Source organism: Microcaecilia unicolor, chromosome 3, assembly GCF_901765095.1.
Source record: "Microcaecilia unicolor chromosome 3, aMicUni1.1, whole genome shotgun sequence".
Lineage (NCBI taxonomy): Eukaryota > Metazoa > Chordata > Amphibia > Gymnophiona > Siphonopidae > Microcaecilia > Microcaecilia unicolor.
In genome coordinates this window covers 214,470,648-214,490,999 of record NC_044033.1, presented here as the reverse complement: position 1 = coordinate 214,490,999, position 20,352 = coordinate 214,470,648, and the positions used below count along the sequence as shown (strand labels likewise).

At 46.6% G+C, this 20,352-nt stretch overlaps 1 protein-coding gene across 1 annotated transcript; it reads left to right on the top strand.

The window, feature by feature from the left end:
• Positions 1–3,173: 3,173 nt before the first annotated feature.
• On the top strand, positions 3,174–19,611 carry LY6G6C (lymphocyte antigen 6 family member G6C). Its single transcript, XM_030197452.1, has 3 exons — positions 3,174–3,337; positions 13,841–13,960; positions 17,776–19,611. The coding sequence occupies exons 1-3, from the start codon at positions 3,286–3,288 to the stop codon at positions 17,979–17,981; spliced, it is 378 nt and encodes a 125-aa protein (XP_030053312.1). The 5' UTR covers positions 3,174–3,285; the 3' UTR covers positions 17,982–19,611.
• The last annotated feature ends 741 nt before the right edge of the window (positions 19,612–20,352 follow it).

The following is a 20,352-nucleotide window of genomic DNA, read 5'->3' as shown; positions in this document are numbered from 1 at the left end:
TAGAGAAGCCCAAAGAATCCTACTATCGGACAGAAACTAATAGCACCTCTGTTCTGGCGGGAGGGGTTCAGAGAGAGAAGAGCTGTAAAGGACTTTTATCCAGAACCTCTACCAAGGCATAGGGTTCGTACAGAAACCTACTAACACTGTTTTAGAATTTGAACTGCTTTACTCTGTTACACACTGTTCATAGTTAATGCTAAGCATCTGTCCCTGGTTTTTCTGCTTCATCCAAGTTTACGTAAATCTTTTGGCTTTGAACTGCAGCTTCAGGCCTGGAGTGACTTATTGGTTGAAAGGAGAGTGAATTACTGCGTCTTCGGCCTCCTAGGCCTTGCTGGTCCCAGCTCTGACCTCCCTGAAAACTCTTAAATATACTCATCCAATTACTGATGGTTAACAGCGCCTTAGCTAATTAAGTTGCCCGACTGTCTTGGCAGCGTGCCCAAATCTTGGCACTATAAATAGAATCCAGGGCAAGCACCTAATTTCTATGGTGCCCAGTTCCAAAGAGGACATGAATCTGGGATGGGCATGGGCAGGTTAGGGGCAAGTCAAGCAATAGGGCATGATCCTATATAATAATTCTCACCTCCAACATTCTAACCTGCCTGGGACCGTGGCTCCCTCGGAGTTGGTCTGCCAGGCACATTAGAACAGACTGACGTCACTGGCCGCATTATGACGTGATCCCAGCAGACCAACTACGGACACAGGCAAAACAGAATGTTAGAGGTGAAAACTACTGGTAGTGCTGCTGGAGCTCCGACGACAATAATGGCGCCTTGCGGAAACAGGAAATGAGGGCGGGACCAGAGTCAGAGCTCAGCGCGAAGAGAAGGGAAGGCAGCAGAATCGCTGAGCCTGCTCGCTCTTCAATGCTGCGGTAAGAGAGGGGGAGAGGGGGATTTGGTGATTTTGGAGGGGGGGGGGGCGACGTACACATTGGGGATGGAGGAGGGACTGGAACTCGGAGGGAGGACAGAGTGAAGGAGAGTGACAGAGGGAGGGAGGAAGCCATGGAAATTGGAGGGGAGGAAAGGGGGCCATGGGACTTGGAGGGGACAGAGGGAGAGAGTGAGGGAGGGGGGGGGGGGGGGGGAGGAAAACCTTGCTAGCGCCCGTTTCCTTTCATACAGAAATGGGCCTTTTTTACTAGTGTTATAGAAAGCTGTCATTCACTTGCCTAACTGACAGTACGTAGGCCTGAGCATTTACACCAGCCATTCAGCTGCTCACTTTGTAAGTCTAAGTGCTTTGAACACGTATACCTTGCAGGAAAGGAGAAACAGGGGTGACATGATACAGGCGTTCAAATATTTGAAAGGCATTCCACAAACTCACCTTTTCCAGAGACGGGAAGGCGGTAGAACTAGAGGACATGAATTGAGGTTGAAGGGGGGCAGACTCAGGAGTAAGGTTAGGAAGCATTTTTTCACTGACAGGGTGGTGGATACATGGAATGCCCTCCCACGGGAGGTAATGGAATTCAAAACATGCGTGGGATAAACACAAAGGAATCCTGTTTAGAAGGAATGGCAAGGACAAATCAAACTCGGGTATAAAGTATCACATACCATGTAAAATGAGTTTATCTTGTTGGGCAGACTGGATGGACCATACAGGTCTTTATCTGCCGTCATTTACTATGTTACTATGTAAAATGAGCCCCATGGTCTCCCAACAGAAATCCAGAGGGCAAACTTGAAAGTAGATGAAATAATAGCTTTTATTGATAGCACCAGCCATATTTTGACTCAGGACGGACTTGACATGGATCTGTATTTTGGCGCCACAGTGCCTGCGTCAGGAGTCGTGCGATCTTATAAGAGTCCCGCTTTATCGATAGGAATCAAAAAGAGATTCTAGAAAACAGTGCCAATGTCATCACCAAAATGTAGGAATATTGCAAACCTTCATAGGAGCAAAAAAATTATCTGTAGCTTGCTGCATAAAACAGTGTTTCCGAAGTCCGGTCCTGGAGTACCCCTTGCCAGTCAGGTTTTCAAGAGATCCACAATGAATATGCGTAAGAGAGATTTGCATATAATGGATGCAGTGTATGCAAATCAAGGTCATGCATATTCATTGTGGATATCCCGACTGGCAAGGGGTATTCCAGGTTCGGACTTGGGAAACACTGGCGTAAAGCACGCCAGCTCATGTTACCTTCAGAACTGATCAGCGTGGGAAATGTGCGCTGCTCCTCTCAAACACATCGGAATCAACACGAAGGTACCTAAATCTGCACTACCCAAGCTGCAAAGGACTCAAATACAAATCAACTTACGCATCCAGTTTCTCCTACATAAGCACACAACTGTGGAACGCATTACCAAAAGCCTTGAAAACTACGTATGACCACCTAAACTTCCGGAAAACACTAAAAACCAACCTGTTTAAAAAGGCATAACCTACCGATCCAACATAAATGCCTGATCCCTTCAACACAACAAAACTAAAGAACGTAATGGACATAACACAACTCTTCCGCTGTACGATTCCCTAATGTGGCTGTGCCACGTGAACTTTATCTTACCACAATATCACTTTGTATTTGTTTACACCGGAGTCTGCAAACACCTCTCTGGTACTATGTAAGCCACACTGAGCCTACAAATAGGTGGGAAAATGTGGGATACAAGTGTAACAAATAAATAAATAAAAATGATAATTTCATCTACTTTCAAGTTTGTCCTCTGGATTTCTGTTGGGAGACCATCTGTCTATACCCTACTATTTTATTTGTGGTTTTTCACTATATGAAAGGATGTTTTTGTCCTTCTTTATTTTATGCTGTATATATCACATTTCATGAACTCCAGAAGGAAGAAGCTCTCTTTGGAATAATGCCCATATTCAGAGAAAATTAGTTCCTGGAGACTGAGATCCTTTCCAGGATTCCACCCCCACCCCCGCGTTGGACAAGCTTCATTTCCATCATGTTATGTGTAACATGGTGACATTACCCTGAAGCGAGCCTTACTTCCCCCTCCTAAAGGTTAGAAAGATTTCTGCAAAACAACCAACTTCTTAATCCTCCCCTCCCTCCACCTCCCTTCCCCATACCTCTCCCTCCTTTCATTTTGTCAATACATAATAGGAAGGGCCATACCTGGCTGACTGACATATCAAAGGTGATGTCAGCAGAGAGTATATAGGAAGGACTTAGAGGGTAACCTGTGCTCAGAGACAGCTACAGCTTGGGACAGATACCTGTCCCCTGCTTCTACTGAGAGACACCACCCCTCCCCCTCCCAGCATCCCTAAAGGGCAGGAAGGAAAATGAAGACATTTATTCTTATAGGGCTGGTGACCCTCTGCTTCCTTGCAGTAGGTGAGTGTCCCCAAACTTCTTAAATTCTTTGAGAGCACAGACAGAAGGAGAAGGAAGTGGGGATCAGCTTCCGTTCTATTCCACAGCACGGAGGCTGTGTGAAATGTACCAGTTTCTCCTGTGATCCAATTATCAGCTGCTCTACAGCACAGGCATCATTAGAAATGCAGGGATCGGTGCCTGGGAGAGATAATTTACTTATTTTGGGATCTCTCTGTATACCAGGGGTTCTCAACCCAGCCCTCAGGACACACCGAACCAGTCAGGTTTTCAGGATATTCACAATGAATATGCATAAGGTAGATTTGCATACCAAGGAGACAGTGTATGCAAATTTATCTTATGCATATTCATTGTGGGCATCCTGAAAACCTGACTGGTTCGGTGTGACCTGAGGACTGGGCTGAGAACCCCTGCTCTTTGCTTTATTCACAGCTTGGGTAGGTCATAGTGCTGCTCTTCGCTCCCGGAGTCATTCTTCCCTCATTTGTGCTGTATTTTTACTTTGGGTGTATCAAGGTGCCTCTGCCTTGTCCCCAGTGCCATTTTTAAAAAAAGTTATTCATTCTCTGTTCAGACTTTGGGTGATGCCAAAGAGGTTTTTGGATAAAGTAGCATGGTAATTAGTTTTTTATTATTTCAAACTGCACAGCTGCACCCTGCTGTCCTGAGAGGTGGCATGGTCAACCCAAACTGAAAAGCTCCAAAGGAGTTCAGCTAATGATGTTTTTGGTAATTGCTATCTCTGTGCTGTTTGTGTCTGATGATCTCAAGGTTGATTAAGACTGTGATAAGGCAACAGACAGAACTAGAGGGATATTAGGGTGGTGTAAAGAGTGGACAAAAAAAGAGCTGATAAAGCCTGTGTTCACAGCACTGACAAGATCATGTTTAGAATACTATGTTCAATTCTGGAGGCTGTACCTCTGAGCAACTATAGACAGGGTGTGGGGGGGAGCAGTCCACAGAAAGCCTGGCAAAATGGCCTATGATCAACTCCAAAAGTCGTACGAGATAACAACCATATCGACTTATCCCCTCTATAGTGCTCCTCGACATATGCAACTTTATGCATTAGAGACGGTTCCTTCTCTATAAAGCTTACAAGGTAATCAAGACAAAACAACAGGACATGAGAGACTTTTGGAATTCATTTACTGAGAAAATGGTTAAAACAAACAAGGTTGTAAGTGGGAGAGTCAGGAGTTAAGGTTTAAAAGTAGCCTAAAAATGGTTAGATTAGGTTATTTTAAAGGCAAGAGGAGGCTTAAAGAATTCTGTGGTAAAAGCAGTTAGCTCAGCAAGGTTTTAAAAAGGTTTGGACAGGTTCCTACAAGAAAAGTCCATAACCATTATTAAGATGGACTTGGGAAAATTCACTGCTTATTTCTAGTATTAGCAGCACAAAATCTATTTTACTCTTTTGGGATCTTGCCAGGTACTTTGTGACCTGGATTGACCACTGTTGGAAACAGGATACTGGGGTTGATGGACCTTCGGTCTGACCCAGTATGACAGTGCTTATGTGCTTACATTCTTATCTGCTGTTTACCTGTCAGCATTTAGCTGTTAAACCTTTACATTCAAGGGCTGAATTTTGCCACTGAATATATGTTTTTTGGCTGCCTTTGCTCTGCGTCAAGGAGTCCCCATTTTTTAGGGGTGTAAAAATCACGAGATGGCATTTGGTTCATTTGGGAGCATAAAAATGTAAAGTGCTCACATGTTGTTTGTACACCTCTTTAACTGTGCAATTAACCCACACAAATAGATTTGAGCTTACAAATGTTCCAGCACACAGGGATGCATGCGTAAAGAATGAACAGGCAACAGGAACATGGATAAATGCCTGAAAAGCAGGAAAAAGCTTGTTAAAATGAGCATGAACTTGACTTGGTTTTGGCCGTGCTTTTTCTCACAAATAAAATGCTGGGTTTAGGAAACAAAAGCACTCAGAAGCTGGTACTGCCAATGATCACATGAGTGATTTTGTACAGTAGTAATTGCAAATATGTATTACCATAAAACAGGGGCGGGCAACCTCAGACTTCGAGGGCCGCAACCCAGTTGGGTTTTCAGGATTTACCCGATGAATATGCATGAGATCTATTTGCATACAATAGAGGCCGTGCATACAAATGGATCTCATGCATATTCATTGGGGAAATCCTGAAAACCTGACTAGGTTGCGGGCCTCGAGGACTGAAGTTGCCCACCTCTGCAGAGCTGCTACTACCCATTCCAGGAAGGGAGACTTTTTGGCCAGACCTGGTTTTAAAATTGCATCCCAAAGCTGTGTAGTATTTGTAGTCCATCAATCTATCCATAGAAATCAGTGCTGCAGGTCCCATAATCACTGTGTTTTTTTTCTAGCGAAAAAGGTGCCCGTACTCAAATGCCAGGTCACCCTTCAGGGTTGGGGTGATCACTGAGGTACCCACCCCACAATAGCCAAGCCCCGTGCAACCAGTCACAGAATCTACGACAAGGCAGAATTGGTGTGCAGAGCCTGAGCTCTTTCATTAAAATTTGGGGACCATGGGTCAATTTTAGCAGACAATGGAAAAGGAAACGGTACTCAGTACCCCCAAGTACCCCCTGAAAAAAAGCCCTGCCCATAATGCACCAGGATGAGGTTGACAGAAATCCAGGACTGGCCGAAAAGTCTCCCAAACCTGGTCCTGCAGGCACCCCAGCCAGTCAAGTTTTCAGGATATCCACAATGAATATTCATGAGAGAGATTTTCATGCACTGCCTCCACCTCATGCAAATCTCTCTCATGAATATTCATTGTGGATATCCTGAAAACCTGACTGGCTGGGGTGCCTCCAGTATCAGGTATGGGAACCACTGGCCTAGGGTAATACCCTTGCATCAGCACTGATGCCGAGGACCACCTCTATATGTCTGCAAAATTTAAAGACATCTGAAAGGAAGAGTTAAAAACCTAAAACTATCTTAATGCATCTCTCCTCCTCCTCCCACAAACACCCCAGTAGAATTGAGTTACTGGTAAAGCCCATGCATATGAAGTAGAAGTTAGAGGGGGGAGGGCGAGAATTTGAGTTTTTCATTTATACTAGGTTTGCCATCTCACCCCAGATCAACCAATCAGGAGGACCTGGTCCTAGTTCCCCCCCCCCCCCCCCCACTGCTTGCAGGGAGCTGTAGTTTTTAGTTTCCCATTGGTTCATCTAAGAAAGTGAGAGCATGATGAGGGAGAAATCAGGATCAGTCTATTCAGCTGATCCCAGCGCCTTGAATGTGGAATAGTGATACAGGCATTGAGCCAGAAGAGGAGTTTGTCATCAGAGCTGTCTGGAAGTGTCAGACTGATATATTTAAAACATGAATACAGCATGGACAGATGAAGCGCAATTCTTTATCAGAGCTCCAGCCTCCACGGATATGCACATGGATACACTAAAACCATGAATACAGCACAGACAGCTGAAGAACGGGATTTAGAGAAGACGACTTTTAAAAGACAATACCAGAACAAAAGCTGTAAGAATTTAAGTAATAGTATCTATTAGGATCAGAAAGGATATGAAACAGATCAGCAGAATGTACAGCAAAGTCAGCAACTGTGAAGGCCATGGTGAAAGCTATGCCCAGATCTTCTCAGAAGGAACTGGGAGGAGACAGTTTATTGGACACAGAAGATAACATCAAAGGCCATTTCATCTGTCTGCCAGAGGCCTGCAGGGGATTTTATGATCTGTGAGAAATGTACTGATGTCTTTACTTTTCTGAAAGTGAGGTCCTCAAAGTAGCATGTCTTTCTGTTATCCAGAGCCTAGGTTCTAATCCCTGGCTCTGTCATTGACTCTCTGTGTATGATCTTGGGGGTGAGTCACATTATCTCCCTACTACTATTACTTACTAATCATTTTTATAGCGCTACTAAATGTTAGCAGCGCTGTACACATTATATACCTAGCGCTGTACACATTATATACCTGTACCACAGCACTGCTCCCTTGGTCTAATGCATATCTACAGCCTCCTCCCCCCTAACCCCATGAGCTGACTTCTTACCTATCCCCTTCTCTCTGACCTTCCTTGTGGAGAATTAGGTAGATGAGTCTTCCTGCTGGGATAAGTCTCCCCAGAGTTGTCTTACCCAGAGAAGCATGTGGAAGAACTGCGAAACAGAGAGTGGCAATGAAGACAGAGAGCAAGGGACGCAGCAAGGCAGAAAGAGGCAGAGAAAGAAGAAGAAAGAAAGAAAAGGAGAGATAATGACAGAAAGTTAGAAAGGCAGAGAGCAGGCACGCAAGGAGAGAAAGAAAGGAGGAGAAGGACAGTGGCAGGTACAAAGAGAAAAGGAGAAACAGAAGAAGGTTTTATCTCCACAAATGAATAGCAGAAGCAAAACACAGCAGAGATAACTAAAAACCAGTGCGGAGCCAAAGGAGTCTCTTGACAAACTTTAATTAATAAAAACAGGCACTTCTTCTGTTTTTCTTCATCCCCGTTGTTTGTCACTTATAGGTATAGAGAAAAGACACAAGCAGAGATGTGTCAAGAGATAAACACGCACAGAGAGTCATAAGAAGAGAGAGAGAGAGAGAAGCAATCAGGAAAGACAGACACACACATACAGGTGTCAAGAGAGAGACAAGGACACACAAAAAAGGCTATAAGGAGAGAAGGATACACACTCATGCATTTGTATTCACACTCACACACACATTCATGCACTCGTATTCACACAGGCACACACATGCATACTCACACACACACATTCATATTCACACACTCATGTACCACAAACTCACACGCACACACATGCATACTCACACTCACACACTCGTATTCACACACTCATGCACCACAAACTCACATGCTCACACATGCATACTCACACACACACACTCACTCACACACTCATGTTCACACACTCATGCACCACAAACTCACATGCTCACACATGCATACTCACACACACACACTCACACACTCATATTCACACACTCATGCACCACAAACTCACATGTACACACATGCATACTCACACACACACACTCACACACTCATATTCACACACTCATGCACCACAAACTCACACACACACACATGAATACTCATATACAAACACACTCACACACTCATATTCACACACTCATGCACCACAAACTCACATGCACACAAACTCACACACTCATATTCACACACTCATGCACCACAAACTCACATGCACACACATGCATACTTACACTCACACACTCGTATTCACACACTCATGCACCACAAACTCACATGCTCACACATGCATACTCACACACACACTCACACACTCATGTTCACACACTCATGCACCACAAACTCACATGCTCACACATGCATACTCACACACACACACTCACACACTCATATTCACACACATGCACCACAAACTCACACGCACACACATGCATACTCATATACAAACACACTCACACACTCATATTCACACACTCATGCACCACAAACTCACATGCACACACATGCATACTCACATACACACACACTCACAAACTCATATTCACACACTCATGCACCACAAACTCACATGCACACACATGCATACTCACACACACACTTATATTCACACACTCATGCACCACAAACTCACATGCTCACACATGCATACTCACACACACACACACAAACACACACACACACACACTCACACACTCGTATTCACACACACATGCACCACAAACTCACTCGCACACACATGCATACTCACACACACACACTCACACACTTGTATTCACACACTCATGCACCACAAACTCACACGCACACACATGCATACTCACACACACACACTCACTCACACACTCGTATTCACACACTCATGCACCACAAACTCATATGCACACACATCACAAACACTCACACACTCATATTCACACACTCATGCACCACAAATTCACACGCACACACATGCATATTCACACTCACACACTCATATTCACACACTCATGCACCACAAATTCACATGCACACACATGCATACTCACACTCACACACTCATATTCACACACTCATGCACCACAAACTCACATGCTCACACATGCATACTCACACAAACACTCACACACTCGTATTCACACACTCACACCATAAACTCACATGCTCACACATGCATACTCACACACACACACTCACACACTCATATTCACACACTCATGTACCACAAACTCACATGCTCACACATGCATGCTCACACATACACACTTGTATTCACACACTCATGCACCACAAACTCACACGCACAAACATGCATACTCACACACACACACACACTCACACACTCATGCACCACAAACTCATAAGCACACTCATGCATACTCACACACACACTCATTCACATACTCAATCACCACAAACTCGCATGCAGACACATGCATACTCACACACACACTCGTATTCACACACTCATGCACCACAAACTCACACGCACAAACATGCATACTCACACACACACACACTCACTCACTCATACACCACAAACTCATAAGCACACTCATGCATACTTACACACACACTCATTCACATACTCATGCACCACAAACTCGCATGCAGACACATGCATACTCACTCATATTCACAAACTCATGCACCATACACTCACACACATGCATAGTCACACATTCACTCACACACTCATATTCACACAAGCACCAGAAACTCGTATTCACAGACTCACGCACCACAAACTCGCACGCACACACATGCATACTCACACAAACACTCACACACTCGTATTCACACACTCACACCATAAGCTAACATGCTCACATATGCATACTCACACACACACACTCACACACTCATATTCACACACTCATGCACCACAAACTCACATGCTCACACATGCATGCTCACACATACACAATTGTATTCACACACTCATATTCACACAAGCACCACAAACTCGTATTCACAGACTCATGCACCACAAACTCGCACGCACACACATGCATACTCACACAAACACTCACACACTCGTATTCACACACTCGCACCATAAACTCACACGCAGACACACACCATAAACTCACACACACTCGTATTCACACACTCATGCACCACACACTCAACAAATGAATCCTAAAATCCCTAATGAGTAACAAAACTCTGCACAGTCATCACATAGGATTTCTCCCAAAGCACCAAACCACTGACTGATCACATCTTTCCCATACAGATGCTAATTAACAAACACGTAAAAACACTGGGGCGGGGGGGGGGGGGGGGAATATTTGTAAAGTCAATAGCATTGGCTGCACCTGGGACTCCGGCCTCAACTATAAACCATAGAAAACTATAACCGTGAGGGAAAGGACAGTAGGTGGGAGAACATGTAATACAATTAAATTCAGATATTCATCCATCAGTGGCATGAAAAAACACAAATCAACCTGCAGACAGACAGACTGCAAGGAGATGATCACTTGTCTTTTAGATTGTAAGCTCCTTGAGCAGGGACTGCCCCTCTATGTTAAATTGTACAGCGCTGCGTAACCCTAGTAGCGCTTTAGAAATGTTAAGTAGTAGTAGTAGTAGTAGTAGTAGTAGATGTGAGACCAGCCCAACCTTGCCCTTTTTAACATCTACAACTCTGTTCTCCAGGGGACTGATGCTCAAAGCCTGGGGCAATAAAGCCCACAACACAAACCCCATAGCGCAAGGACAACGCTAAACAGGCACAAAAAATTAGATTGTGAGCCCCCTAGGGACAGAGGGACCGATATTTAAAGCGATTTAAACGGGCAAGAGCCTCTCCTGCCCGCTTAAATCAGTTTCTGCCACCTAAGTAGGGAAAATCAGTGGCACTTAACAGGAGAGTGCTGCTGAATTTCCCCGCAGACTGCCCAGCTAAAGAGTGGGCAGGTCAGGGGCAGCAGCAGTGGCGTAGTTAATGTATATTATGGGCGTTATGCAGGCCTGACAACCCACTTTGGTTCAGGCTCTGAAATTACAGTATAACTGACAAGGCCCAATTCTATGTGACTTTCAGCTGAACTCTAGGGTGAGTCAAGAACTCATGATCTGTTGAGACACAATGTCACAAGGCATATGAGGAAGGGTGGAGGTGCAAAATAAGTGACCACAAAGGTTTAGTAATGTGACAGTTAACAGATGTTCGGGGGAAAGAAGGAACAATGTAGTTCCTCGGGAAGATGACAGGGCTTCCAAGCAATGTTAGCCACTTCATTATCATACAACCAATTATCTGTAACCAATTTATTACCGTATAACCTATCATATGTAACCAACCAATTAACATATAGCCAATTACCTGTAACCAAGATATTATCATACGCTACTGAAATAACCTGTATAAAAATGATTGTACCAGGAAACTAGAGCCGGAGTGTCAGATACAGCCAATACTTGTGTATAGCAGTTCTGTACTCTCATGAGAAATTACTATTTGTTATCTATGCTTGGTAAGTAATAAACAATTGCATTACTCAAACCCACGTAGCCTTGGTTTATTTATTCCACCTATTAGGGGGTGGCTGGTCCATACAACTCTAGTAAGGGATAAATAAACCTAAATAATTCACCAAGAGTGGGCTCAGGCCAACCACTTTGGGCTCAGGCCCACCTAGTAGCAGCACACCTATGTTGCTGCTCACTGCCGGTGAAAATCTACTATTTAAAAGGTATGCGGGAAAGGTGAGATGTTTGAGAGACTATATGGTGTGCAGCTGACAGAAGAAGAGACTAAATCACCTGTGGGATGGGGCAGGTTCTTCTGCCCACCCATTTTGGGCCCAGGCCCACCCAAAATTGGGTGTCTGGCTACACCCCTGGGCAGCAGTAGGGAGGAGCCCAGGATTATATAGGTGCTGGCACTACTGTCCTAAATTAAGCCACTTAACTATGCGGGGCCTGGCTGAATATCGGGCCGAGACCCGCATAACTTTTTTTTTTGTAAAAATTCCCCTGAGCCCCTCCCACCCCCAACAATGCCCCCTTCTTCCCTCCCCTCTCCCCATCCCCCTCTCCAAACCCACACAAGAAAGAACCCCCGCTGGAGCCCCCTAACCCCCAACATCTAGGTAGGCCCCCCAGGCCTACCTGTACTCTGGTGAACCAGCGGTAGTTATTGGGGGCAGGAGCGCAGCCCTCTCACTCCTGCCCCTTGTGGCGCCATTCTAAAATAGCTGCCCCAACCTCTCATAGCAGGCCTATCTTTGACCACCAAAACGTTAACTGGTTAGTGCTGAATAGAGGCAGAGACGGTTAACTTTCAGTGGCCAAAATAAACCCGGATATTCAATGCCGGTCAGAGAATAAGGCCTGAAATTGAGTATTCGAGTATAATGCTGACTGAATATTGGATCCTCTGTGCCTTTGTTAACTCTATGGGAAGATTGTTGGAAACACCCCTAAAAGTGAATACTGTGTTTTCACAAGCTAATTCTGGAACTTTCCATGTGAAGAATTAGAAGATGTACTCGTCAATATTCGGCAGAAACGGCCACTGCAGTTAAATCGCTTGTTTGAGGTTAACTGCAAATTTTCAGCGGCATTTAAGCGGTTATCTTCGCTGAAAACGAGCAGTTAGCGCCTAGGTGAAAACTGGATATTTTGGGGGTGTACCATAGGCGGAATCAGTCAAGATTCAGCACTTGCCAGGGTAACCGCATAAATGGGATCGCATAAAACACAGTCCTATCTTTATGCTGCAAACTATGGCTGTTAAATTCTGAATATCAACTTAACCGACCATGTGTTAGCTGGTGCCATGTAAACCGGTTATTCACTGCTGAAGTCTGGACATGGCCCAGTTTTGGATATCCGTGAATAACGCCAGCAGCTCATCCTCAACAGCTGAGTATTTATCCCATAGTTTCAACTTATTTGGCAAAGAACGCCAAATTTGAACAGCCTGATAAGACAATGTATCGCCTAATATCCTTTTATAATGGATACCTGATACGGTAGAAGGCAGTAGCAGCACAAAGGATCGCCCCAGTTTAGAAAGAGATTGTATATGGACATGTGTTCACTTGGGTTTACATTGAAGATTCTTATGGCCCCAACAAAGGCTGTTGCCAAAACTTGGCCAAGTAGGGTCACTCTTCAATAAAAGCTTTTTTGTGAACTCTTGGTTATTTCCTTCATTCTTGGACCATCTCTGCTGTTTCTTTGGACTGGTATGAACATTTATGACAGGTCAATGGCTGGAATAAATAATTGCCCTGCGGTACGGAATTATCTCCCTGACTCTCAGCGTTCGGAGCATAAAATCCTTCGAATATCAGGCCTCTTTCTTTTTATTCTGGCTGAGTGTACTTTTGCCATGTTAATTTTGAAAGAGTAAATTCTTCTGGGTGGTTTTTAAGTTCGTAAGGTGGTCAAGTGAGTTTTATGAATAAAATAAAGACAATAAAAGTTGAACAGAGACAGATATGTGAATTAATGTAACATGTCATTGATAAGAAAGTATGTTGAGCTGACCTGTGTTTGTCGTTCTGTGTCTTTGACAGTGCAAGGACTTCAGTGTAACGTTTGTGGACTGAAGGTGGCTATTGTGGGGTGTGTGCAGTCGAAAGGAACCAAAACTTGCAATGCCAATGAGAAATGCCAAACCATCAAGGGTTACATTGGTAAGGATCCTTCTGTCATCCTCTCCACTCCTCCAGGCCTGTCGCTTGCTGGTTCCCAGTCCTGAAGCCAAGCTGTCTCACAGTTCCCTGTTTCTCTCAGAAAAACTGGAAAACACACAGCCAGGAGTGAGGGTAAAATGAGAACTGGCTGAGACAGGCCATGGTGACCTGCATAATCTGCTAATGCGATCAGGCCCTCATGATCAAAAGCAAACTCCGGCGCTAGAGGCTATTAACGCCATACTAGCGCCGGAGTTTGCTGCCGACCCATGATCAGAGCCCTCAAGCGCCTGAAAAAATGCACTCGAGGGCTCTTAGCACAAGTAGCATGCAAATGCATGCTAAACAGGGCTTCTAGCGCAATTAGCTTGCAAATGCATGCTAATCAGCGCTTAATGCATTCATCCCCAATGATCAGCGGCCAGTGCGCCAAAGATTGGGTTGCTGGCCGCGGCAAAATCAATGCCAGCTCTGAGCTGGCGTTAGGCTTTGCGGATCATTGGGGAGGAATGGTGAGCCCTGTCCAGCATGCAGTTGCATGCTGGCAGGCCACCGTTCCCCCCCCCCAAGGCAAACGCAAACGGGGGAGTGGAGGTCCGGTGGACCTCCGGTCCCCCCGACGATCCGACCCCCTCCGGCCAAACGCTAACATCGACGGGGGGCTGGAGATCTGGTGGGTCTCCAGCCCCCTCCCCGAACCCCCATAAATTGTGGTGGCCGCCTCCGGCCAAACGCTAACATTGACGGGGGGCTGGAGATCCGGTAGGATGCACTGGGCGGGGCTACAGACCATGTAAGGGAGCCCTTACATGGTCTGTAGCCCCGCCCAGTGCATCCCAGGATGCAATGGGCGGGGCGCCGCCATTTTTCTGCGGCGTCGACAGGAAGAGGAGGGAGGCAGACAGGCTGCGTCCCTCCTCCAACAAAAGGTAGGGGGGCAGCCGGGAGGAACGGAGGGCGACCACGGATCACCAGGGATTGGCACTGCAGAACGCTGGGGGGGGGGGGGGAGGAGTTGGGGTCCACCGGACCTCCAGCCCCCCGTCGATGTTAGCTTTTGGCCGGAGGCGGCTACCACAATTTATGGGGGTTCGGGGAGGGGGCTGGAGACCCACCGGATCTCCAACCCTCCCTGGGCATGGAGGGGGTCGGATTGTCGGGGGACCTACAGCCCCCCCCCCCCCGTCGCTGGATGGGAGGTTGGGAGAGGGTTTGGCCGGCTGCGGCGGCCTCAACGTTTTCTGGGGATTTGAGGGGGGGCTGGAGACAACTGTTTGACAGGTTTGGGCTTTTGACAGCCCAGACCTGTCAAACAAGTGCGGGAGGATTGTGCTGAGCGCATGCTCGGCACAATTCTCCTGCACTAAAACATGATAATCAAAGATAATAGCGCTGCTTAGATTTGCATGCATTATCTTTGATCATCAATGCAGAAAAGCCCTGCGCAGTCCCGGCGCTATTTTTAGGGCGCTGTTTGGAACAGCGCAGGGCTTTTGATCATGAGGGCCTCAGTGTTCAAGGGATGGCACTGGAGATTTTCTGAATGACAGAGAGAAACAGAGTCAACCAGAAGATTCCCTTCCCACAGCCTCACAGCCTGGTGCCAGTACTGAACCAGTGTCTTAGGATGGTATAAGGGACACTGTTCCCTCGGAACCAGTACTGACCCAGTTTCCCAGCATGGTTAAGGGACACTCTCCCCTCTAAACCAGTACTGACCCAGTATACTAGGATGGCGAAGGGACACTTTTCCCTCTGAACCAGTACTGACCCAGTGTCCCAGCATGGTGTAAGGGGACAGAATTCCCTATGACCCAGTACTGACCCAGTGTCCCAGCATGGTAAAGGAACACTCTTTCCTCTGACCCAGTACTGACCCAGTACCCTAACGTGGTGTAAGGGATACTATTCTCACTGAACCAGTACTGAACCAGTGTCCAGCATGTTGTTAGGGGACACTCTTCCCTCTGAACCAGTGCTGAACTAGTGTCTCAGCATGGTGAAGGGATGCTCTTCCCTCTGAACCTGTACTGACCCAGTTTCCCAGCATGGTGAAGGGACGCTCTTCCCTCTGAACCTGTACTGACCCAGTTTCCCAGCATGGTGAAGGGACGCTCTTCCCTCTGAACCAGTACTGACCCAGTTTCCCAGCATGGTGTAAGGGGACAGAATTCCCTATGACCCAGTACTGACCCGGTGTCCCAGCATGGTAAAGGAACACTCTTTCCTCTGACCCAGTACTGACCCAGTACCCTAACGTGGTGTAAGGGATACTATTCTCACTGAACCAGTACTGAACCAGTGTCCAGCATGTTGTTAGGGGACACTCTTCCCTCTGAACCAGTGCTGAACTAGTGTCTCAGCATGGTGAAGGGATGCTCTTCCCTCTGAACCTGTACTGACCCAGTTTCCCAGCATGGTGAAGGGACGCTCTTCCCTCTGAACCTGTACTGACCCAGTTTCCCAGCATGGTGAAGGTACGCTCTTCCCTCTGAATCAGTACTGACCCAGTTTCCCAGCATGGTGAAGGGACCTCTTCCCTCTGAACCAGTACTGACCCAGTTTCCCAGCATTGTGAAGGGACATTGTTCCCTCTGAACCAGTACTGACCCAGTTTCCCAGCATGGTGAAGGGACGCTCTTCCCTCTGAACCTGTACTGACCCAGTTTCCCAGCATGGTGAAGGGACCTCTTCCCTCTGAACCAGTACTGACCCAGTTTCCCAGCATTGTGAAGGGACATTGTTCCCTCTGAACCAGTACTGACCCAGTTTCCCAGCATGGTGAAGGGACGCTCTTCCCTCTGAACCAGTACTGACCCAGTTTCCCAGCATGGTGAAGGAACGCTGTTCCCTCTGAACCAGTACTGACCCAGTGTCCCAGCATGGTGAAGGGATGCTGTTCCCTCTCAACCAGTACTGACCCAGTGTCTCTGCATGGGATAAGGGACTCTCTTCCCTCTGAACCAGTGCTGAACTAGTGTCTCAGCATGGTGAATGGATGCTCTTCCCTCTGAACCTGTACTGATCCAGTGTCCCAGCATGGTATAAGGGACATTCTCCACTCTGAACCAGTATTGACAAAGTTTTCCATGATGGTGTAAGGTACATTCTTTCCACTGAACCAGTACTGACCCAGTGTCCTTGCATGATGTAGGGATACTCTTTCCACTGAACCAGTACTGACCCAGTGTCCTTGCATGATGTAGGGATACTCTTCCCTCTGAACCAGTACTGACCCAGTACCCTAGCGTGGTGTAAGGGATACTATTCTCACTGAACCAGTACTGAACCAGTGTCCAGCATGTCATTAGGGGACACTCTTCCCTCTCAACTAGTACTGACCCAGTGTCTCTGCATGGGATAAGGGACACTCTTCCCTCTGAACCAGTGCTGAACTAGTGTCTCAGCATGGTGAATGGATGCTCTTCCCTCTGAACCTGTACTGACCCAGTTTCCCAGCATGGTGAAGGGACGCTCTTCCCTCTGAACCAGTACTGACCCAGTTTCCCAGCATGGTGAAGGGACGCTTTTCCCTCTGAACCAGTACTGACCCAGTTTCCCAGCATGGTGAAGGAACGCTCTTCCCTCTGAACCAGTACTGACCCAGTTTCCCAGCATGGTGAAGGGACGCTTTTCCCTTTGAACCAGTACTGACCCAGTTTCCCAGCATGGTGAAGGGACGCTCTTCCCTCTGAACCAGTACTGACCCAGTGTCATGGTGTGGTGTTAGGAGACACTTTTCCCTCTCAAGCAGTTCTGACCCATTGTTTTCTTTGCTTTCTGACTTGAACATTTCTCTTTCTCCCTCTGTATAGGGAGTGCACACGTATTCAGTAAGTTGGACTGTTCGACCACAGACAGTGAGAACTGCAACGTCACAGAGAAGAGTGAGAACACCTTTGGCTTTACCTACAACAAATATTGTTGCAACACTGACCTGTGCAACTCTGCGTCTGCTCTGCAGCTCCCCCTCCTGGCTGGTTTCTCTGCCATGATCATCCTGCTTCTTAAACTCTCTTAGGAGCCAGCACCCAGGAATGCCAAGAAAATGTATCCAGAATTGGAAGGATATCTTCCCTAATGTATCTCTTTCTTCTTCCAAGGTCCCCCTCTGCTTGACTATCGACCCCATTCCACTCCTTAAAGACCTCTCCCTTCTACCATCAAACACGCACCTCCTCTGCTCTTCCAGCTACACTTACCCCTTCCTCCATGTCACCTCTCCACCGTCAACATTATCTCACCTACCCACCTCTAATTTCTCTGCACATCCCCCATCACCATCAGTATCCCCCTCTCCTCCATCTCCACATTTCCCCATACCATCAGTAACAGCCATCTGTCTACCACATACCTTCGCTTGCCTTCCCTCCCACAACCAATCTCACCTATAATGTGCACCCATGCCACCTAGCACTTGTCACACAAAACTCCTCCCTTCCACCAAGTACAAATGTTTCCCTTCCCCATCAGACCTCCCTTCTGAACACTCAGAACTTCATCCTCTCTACTTGGAACCCCTCCCTCCCCTCCACCATCTCTGTCAGCCTAGTAGAATGATAACATGTGTACTGGCTAGGGCTTTGATTGTATGCATTATCTATGTACATAGCCTGCCAAATTTGATTAAGAAAATATTCCCCACTTTTTCAGAGTGTATTTAAGCTTCAGGAGACGTTTAGAAGATTATGAGCTGATTATCACATATTCTATCCGAATTAGCATTTAAATCATGTGATTCTCCTGGTGTTATCACAATATGTGTCCCTGAATGTGATAGGCCATTGGCTAGATGACCAGCTCAGGGGCCATCCCAGCACTTTTGGGATGATGGCATTTGCAGCGTGTTGACGTCACTGAGCCGCACAGAACAGAATCACTTACTCTGCCTCTCATCACTAATCATAAGCACATAAGTATTGCCATACTGGGACAGACCAAAGGTCCATCAAGCCCAGCATCCTGTTTCCAACAATGGCCAATCCAGGTCACAAATACCTGGCAAGATCACGTCATTGACCTGAAAGAGCTATCTGTTGCAGTAGTGTAGCCAGACAGCCGATTTAGGGCGGGCCTGAGAGCAAAGTGGGTGGACTAAAAAATTTCATGACCGCCCTCCCCCCAGCTTATTTCCATCTCTCCTTCCTTCCCAGTGCCCCCCCCCCCCCCAAAGTAGATGAATTATCTGTGTTGACGGGGATCCCCAAGCCCCGCCAGCTGAAGACCTCCTCCCCGCCAAACAAGCTTACTTCTTGGGTAGCCACTGACACTGTCCCTAAGCCGCTGCCACCAGCCACCGGCCCATGCCCATCTCGTACACTCAGTTTCACGTATGCGCACAGTGGAGAGGCCTGTGGCTGACAGCAGCAGCTTGGGACAGTGCTGGTAGCCAACTAAGAAGCTCATTTGGTGAGGAGCAGATCTTCAGCTGGCAGGCCTTTGGGATTTCCACCAGCAACACTAAGGGAGGTGAAATTTTGGGTGGGCCTGAGCCCTATTTGGGTGGGCCCCGGCCCATCCAGGCCCATTACGCCACTGATCTGTTGATCTTTGACTGTAACGGTTCATTGCCATCTCCATTGTGCCTTGTACAACTCCTAAGGTGACAACCTTTTCATGCAAAGATGTAAATAAAATGAAAGGTTTTTAAATGGATTGTGTATGAACTTTTCTATAGAGTGTTTAATCCCATATTAACAGAGTAACATACCCCCCCCCCCCCCCCCCCCCCCCCACCGCTGATAATGCAAAATTATTTAACCGGCCAGGAATGGCTCCTGGCCAGTTATATAGAGGGGCATTTTTGATATGACGTCTAAGTCCGATATTGGACATTTTGCAGCAAACTTCCAAAATCTGAATAGGAAAAGAGGTAATTTTCGAAAAAGAAAAACGTCTATCTTTTTTTTTCAAAAATACTGTTTCGAACAAGGTTTTGTGCTTTGGACGTTTTGTTTTTTGGTCCATTTTTGGAAAAAAAAAAAAAAACTGAATAAGTGCAAAATGTAGGGTTTCATGCCATTGAGATGTAGGAGGGGCCAGCATTTTTAGTAGACTGGTCCCCCAGACATCCCAGGAGAGCAATGGGGCACCATGAAGGGCACTTCTGTGCACTTCATAAAAATGCTCCCAGGCACACATCTCACCTTTGCTCCCTTATCTTGTCCCTTGAGCACTCCAAAATCCACCCAAAATCCACTGCCCCCCACTGTACACCACTACAATACTTTCTTGCAATGTATGGAAGAATGTCCCCTGACCCACATTGGGAGCATATAGATTGATCAAAGTGGGATTCCTGCCATCGATTCATCCCTTAACAGCTATACACCACCCCAGTGGTCTCTATATATGTCTTCCAATATAAAGAATGTAGATGACCCCCCCCCCCT

Coding starts and splice junctions, on each gene's coding strand:
- LY6G6C (XM_030197452.1), top strand. CDS start 3,286: ATGAAGACATTTATTCTTATAGGGCTGGTGACCCTCTGCTTCCTTGCA. Junction 3,338..13,840: donor CCTCTGCTTCCTTGCAGTAG/GTGAGTGTCCCC, acceptor TGTCTTTGACAG/TGCAAGGACTTCAGTGTAAC. Junction 13,961..17,775: donor AACCATCAAGGGTTACATTG/GTAAGGATCCTT, acceptor CCCTCTGTATAG/GGAGTGCACACGTATTCAGT.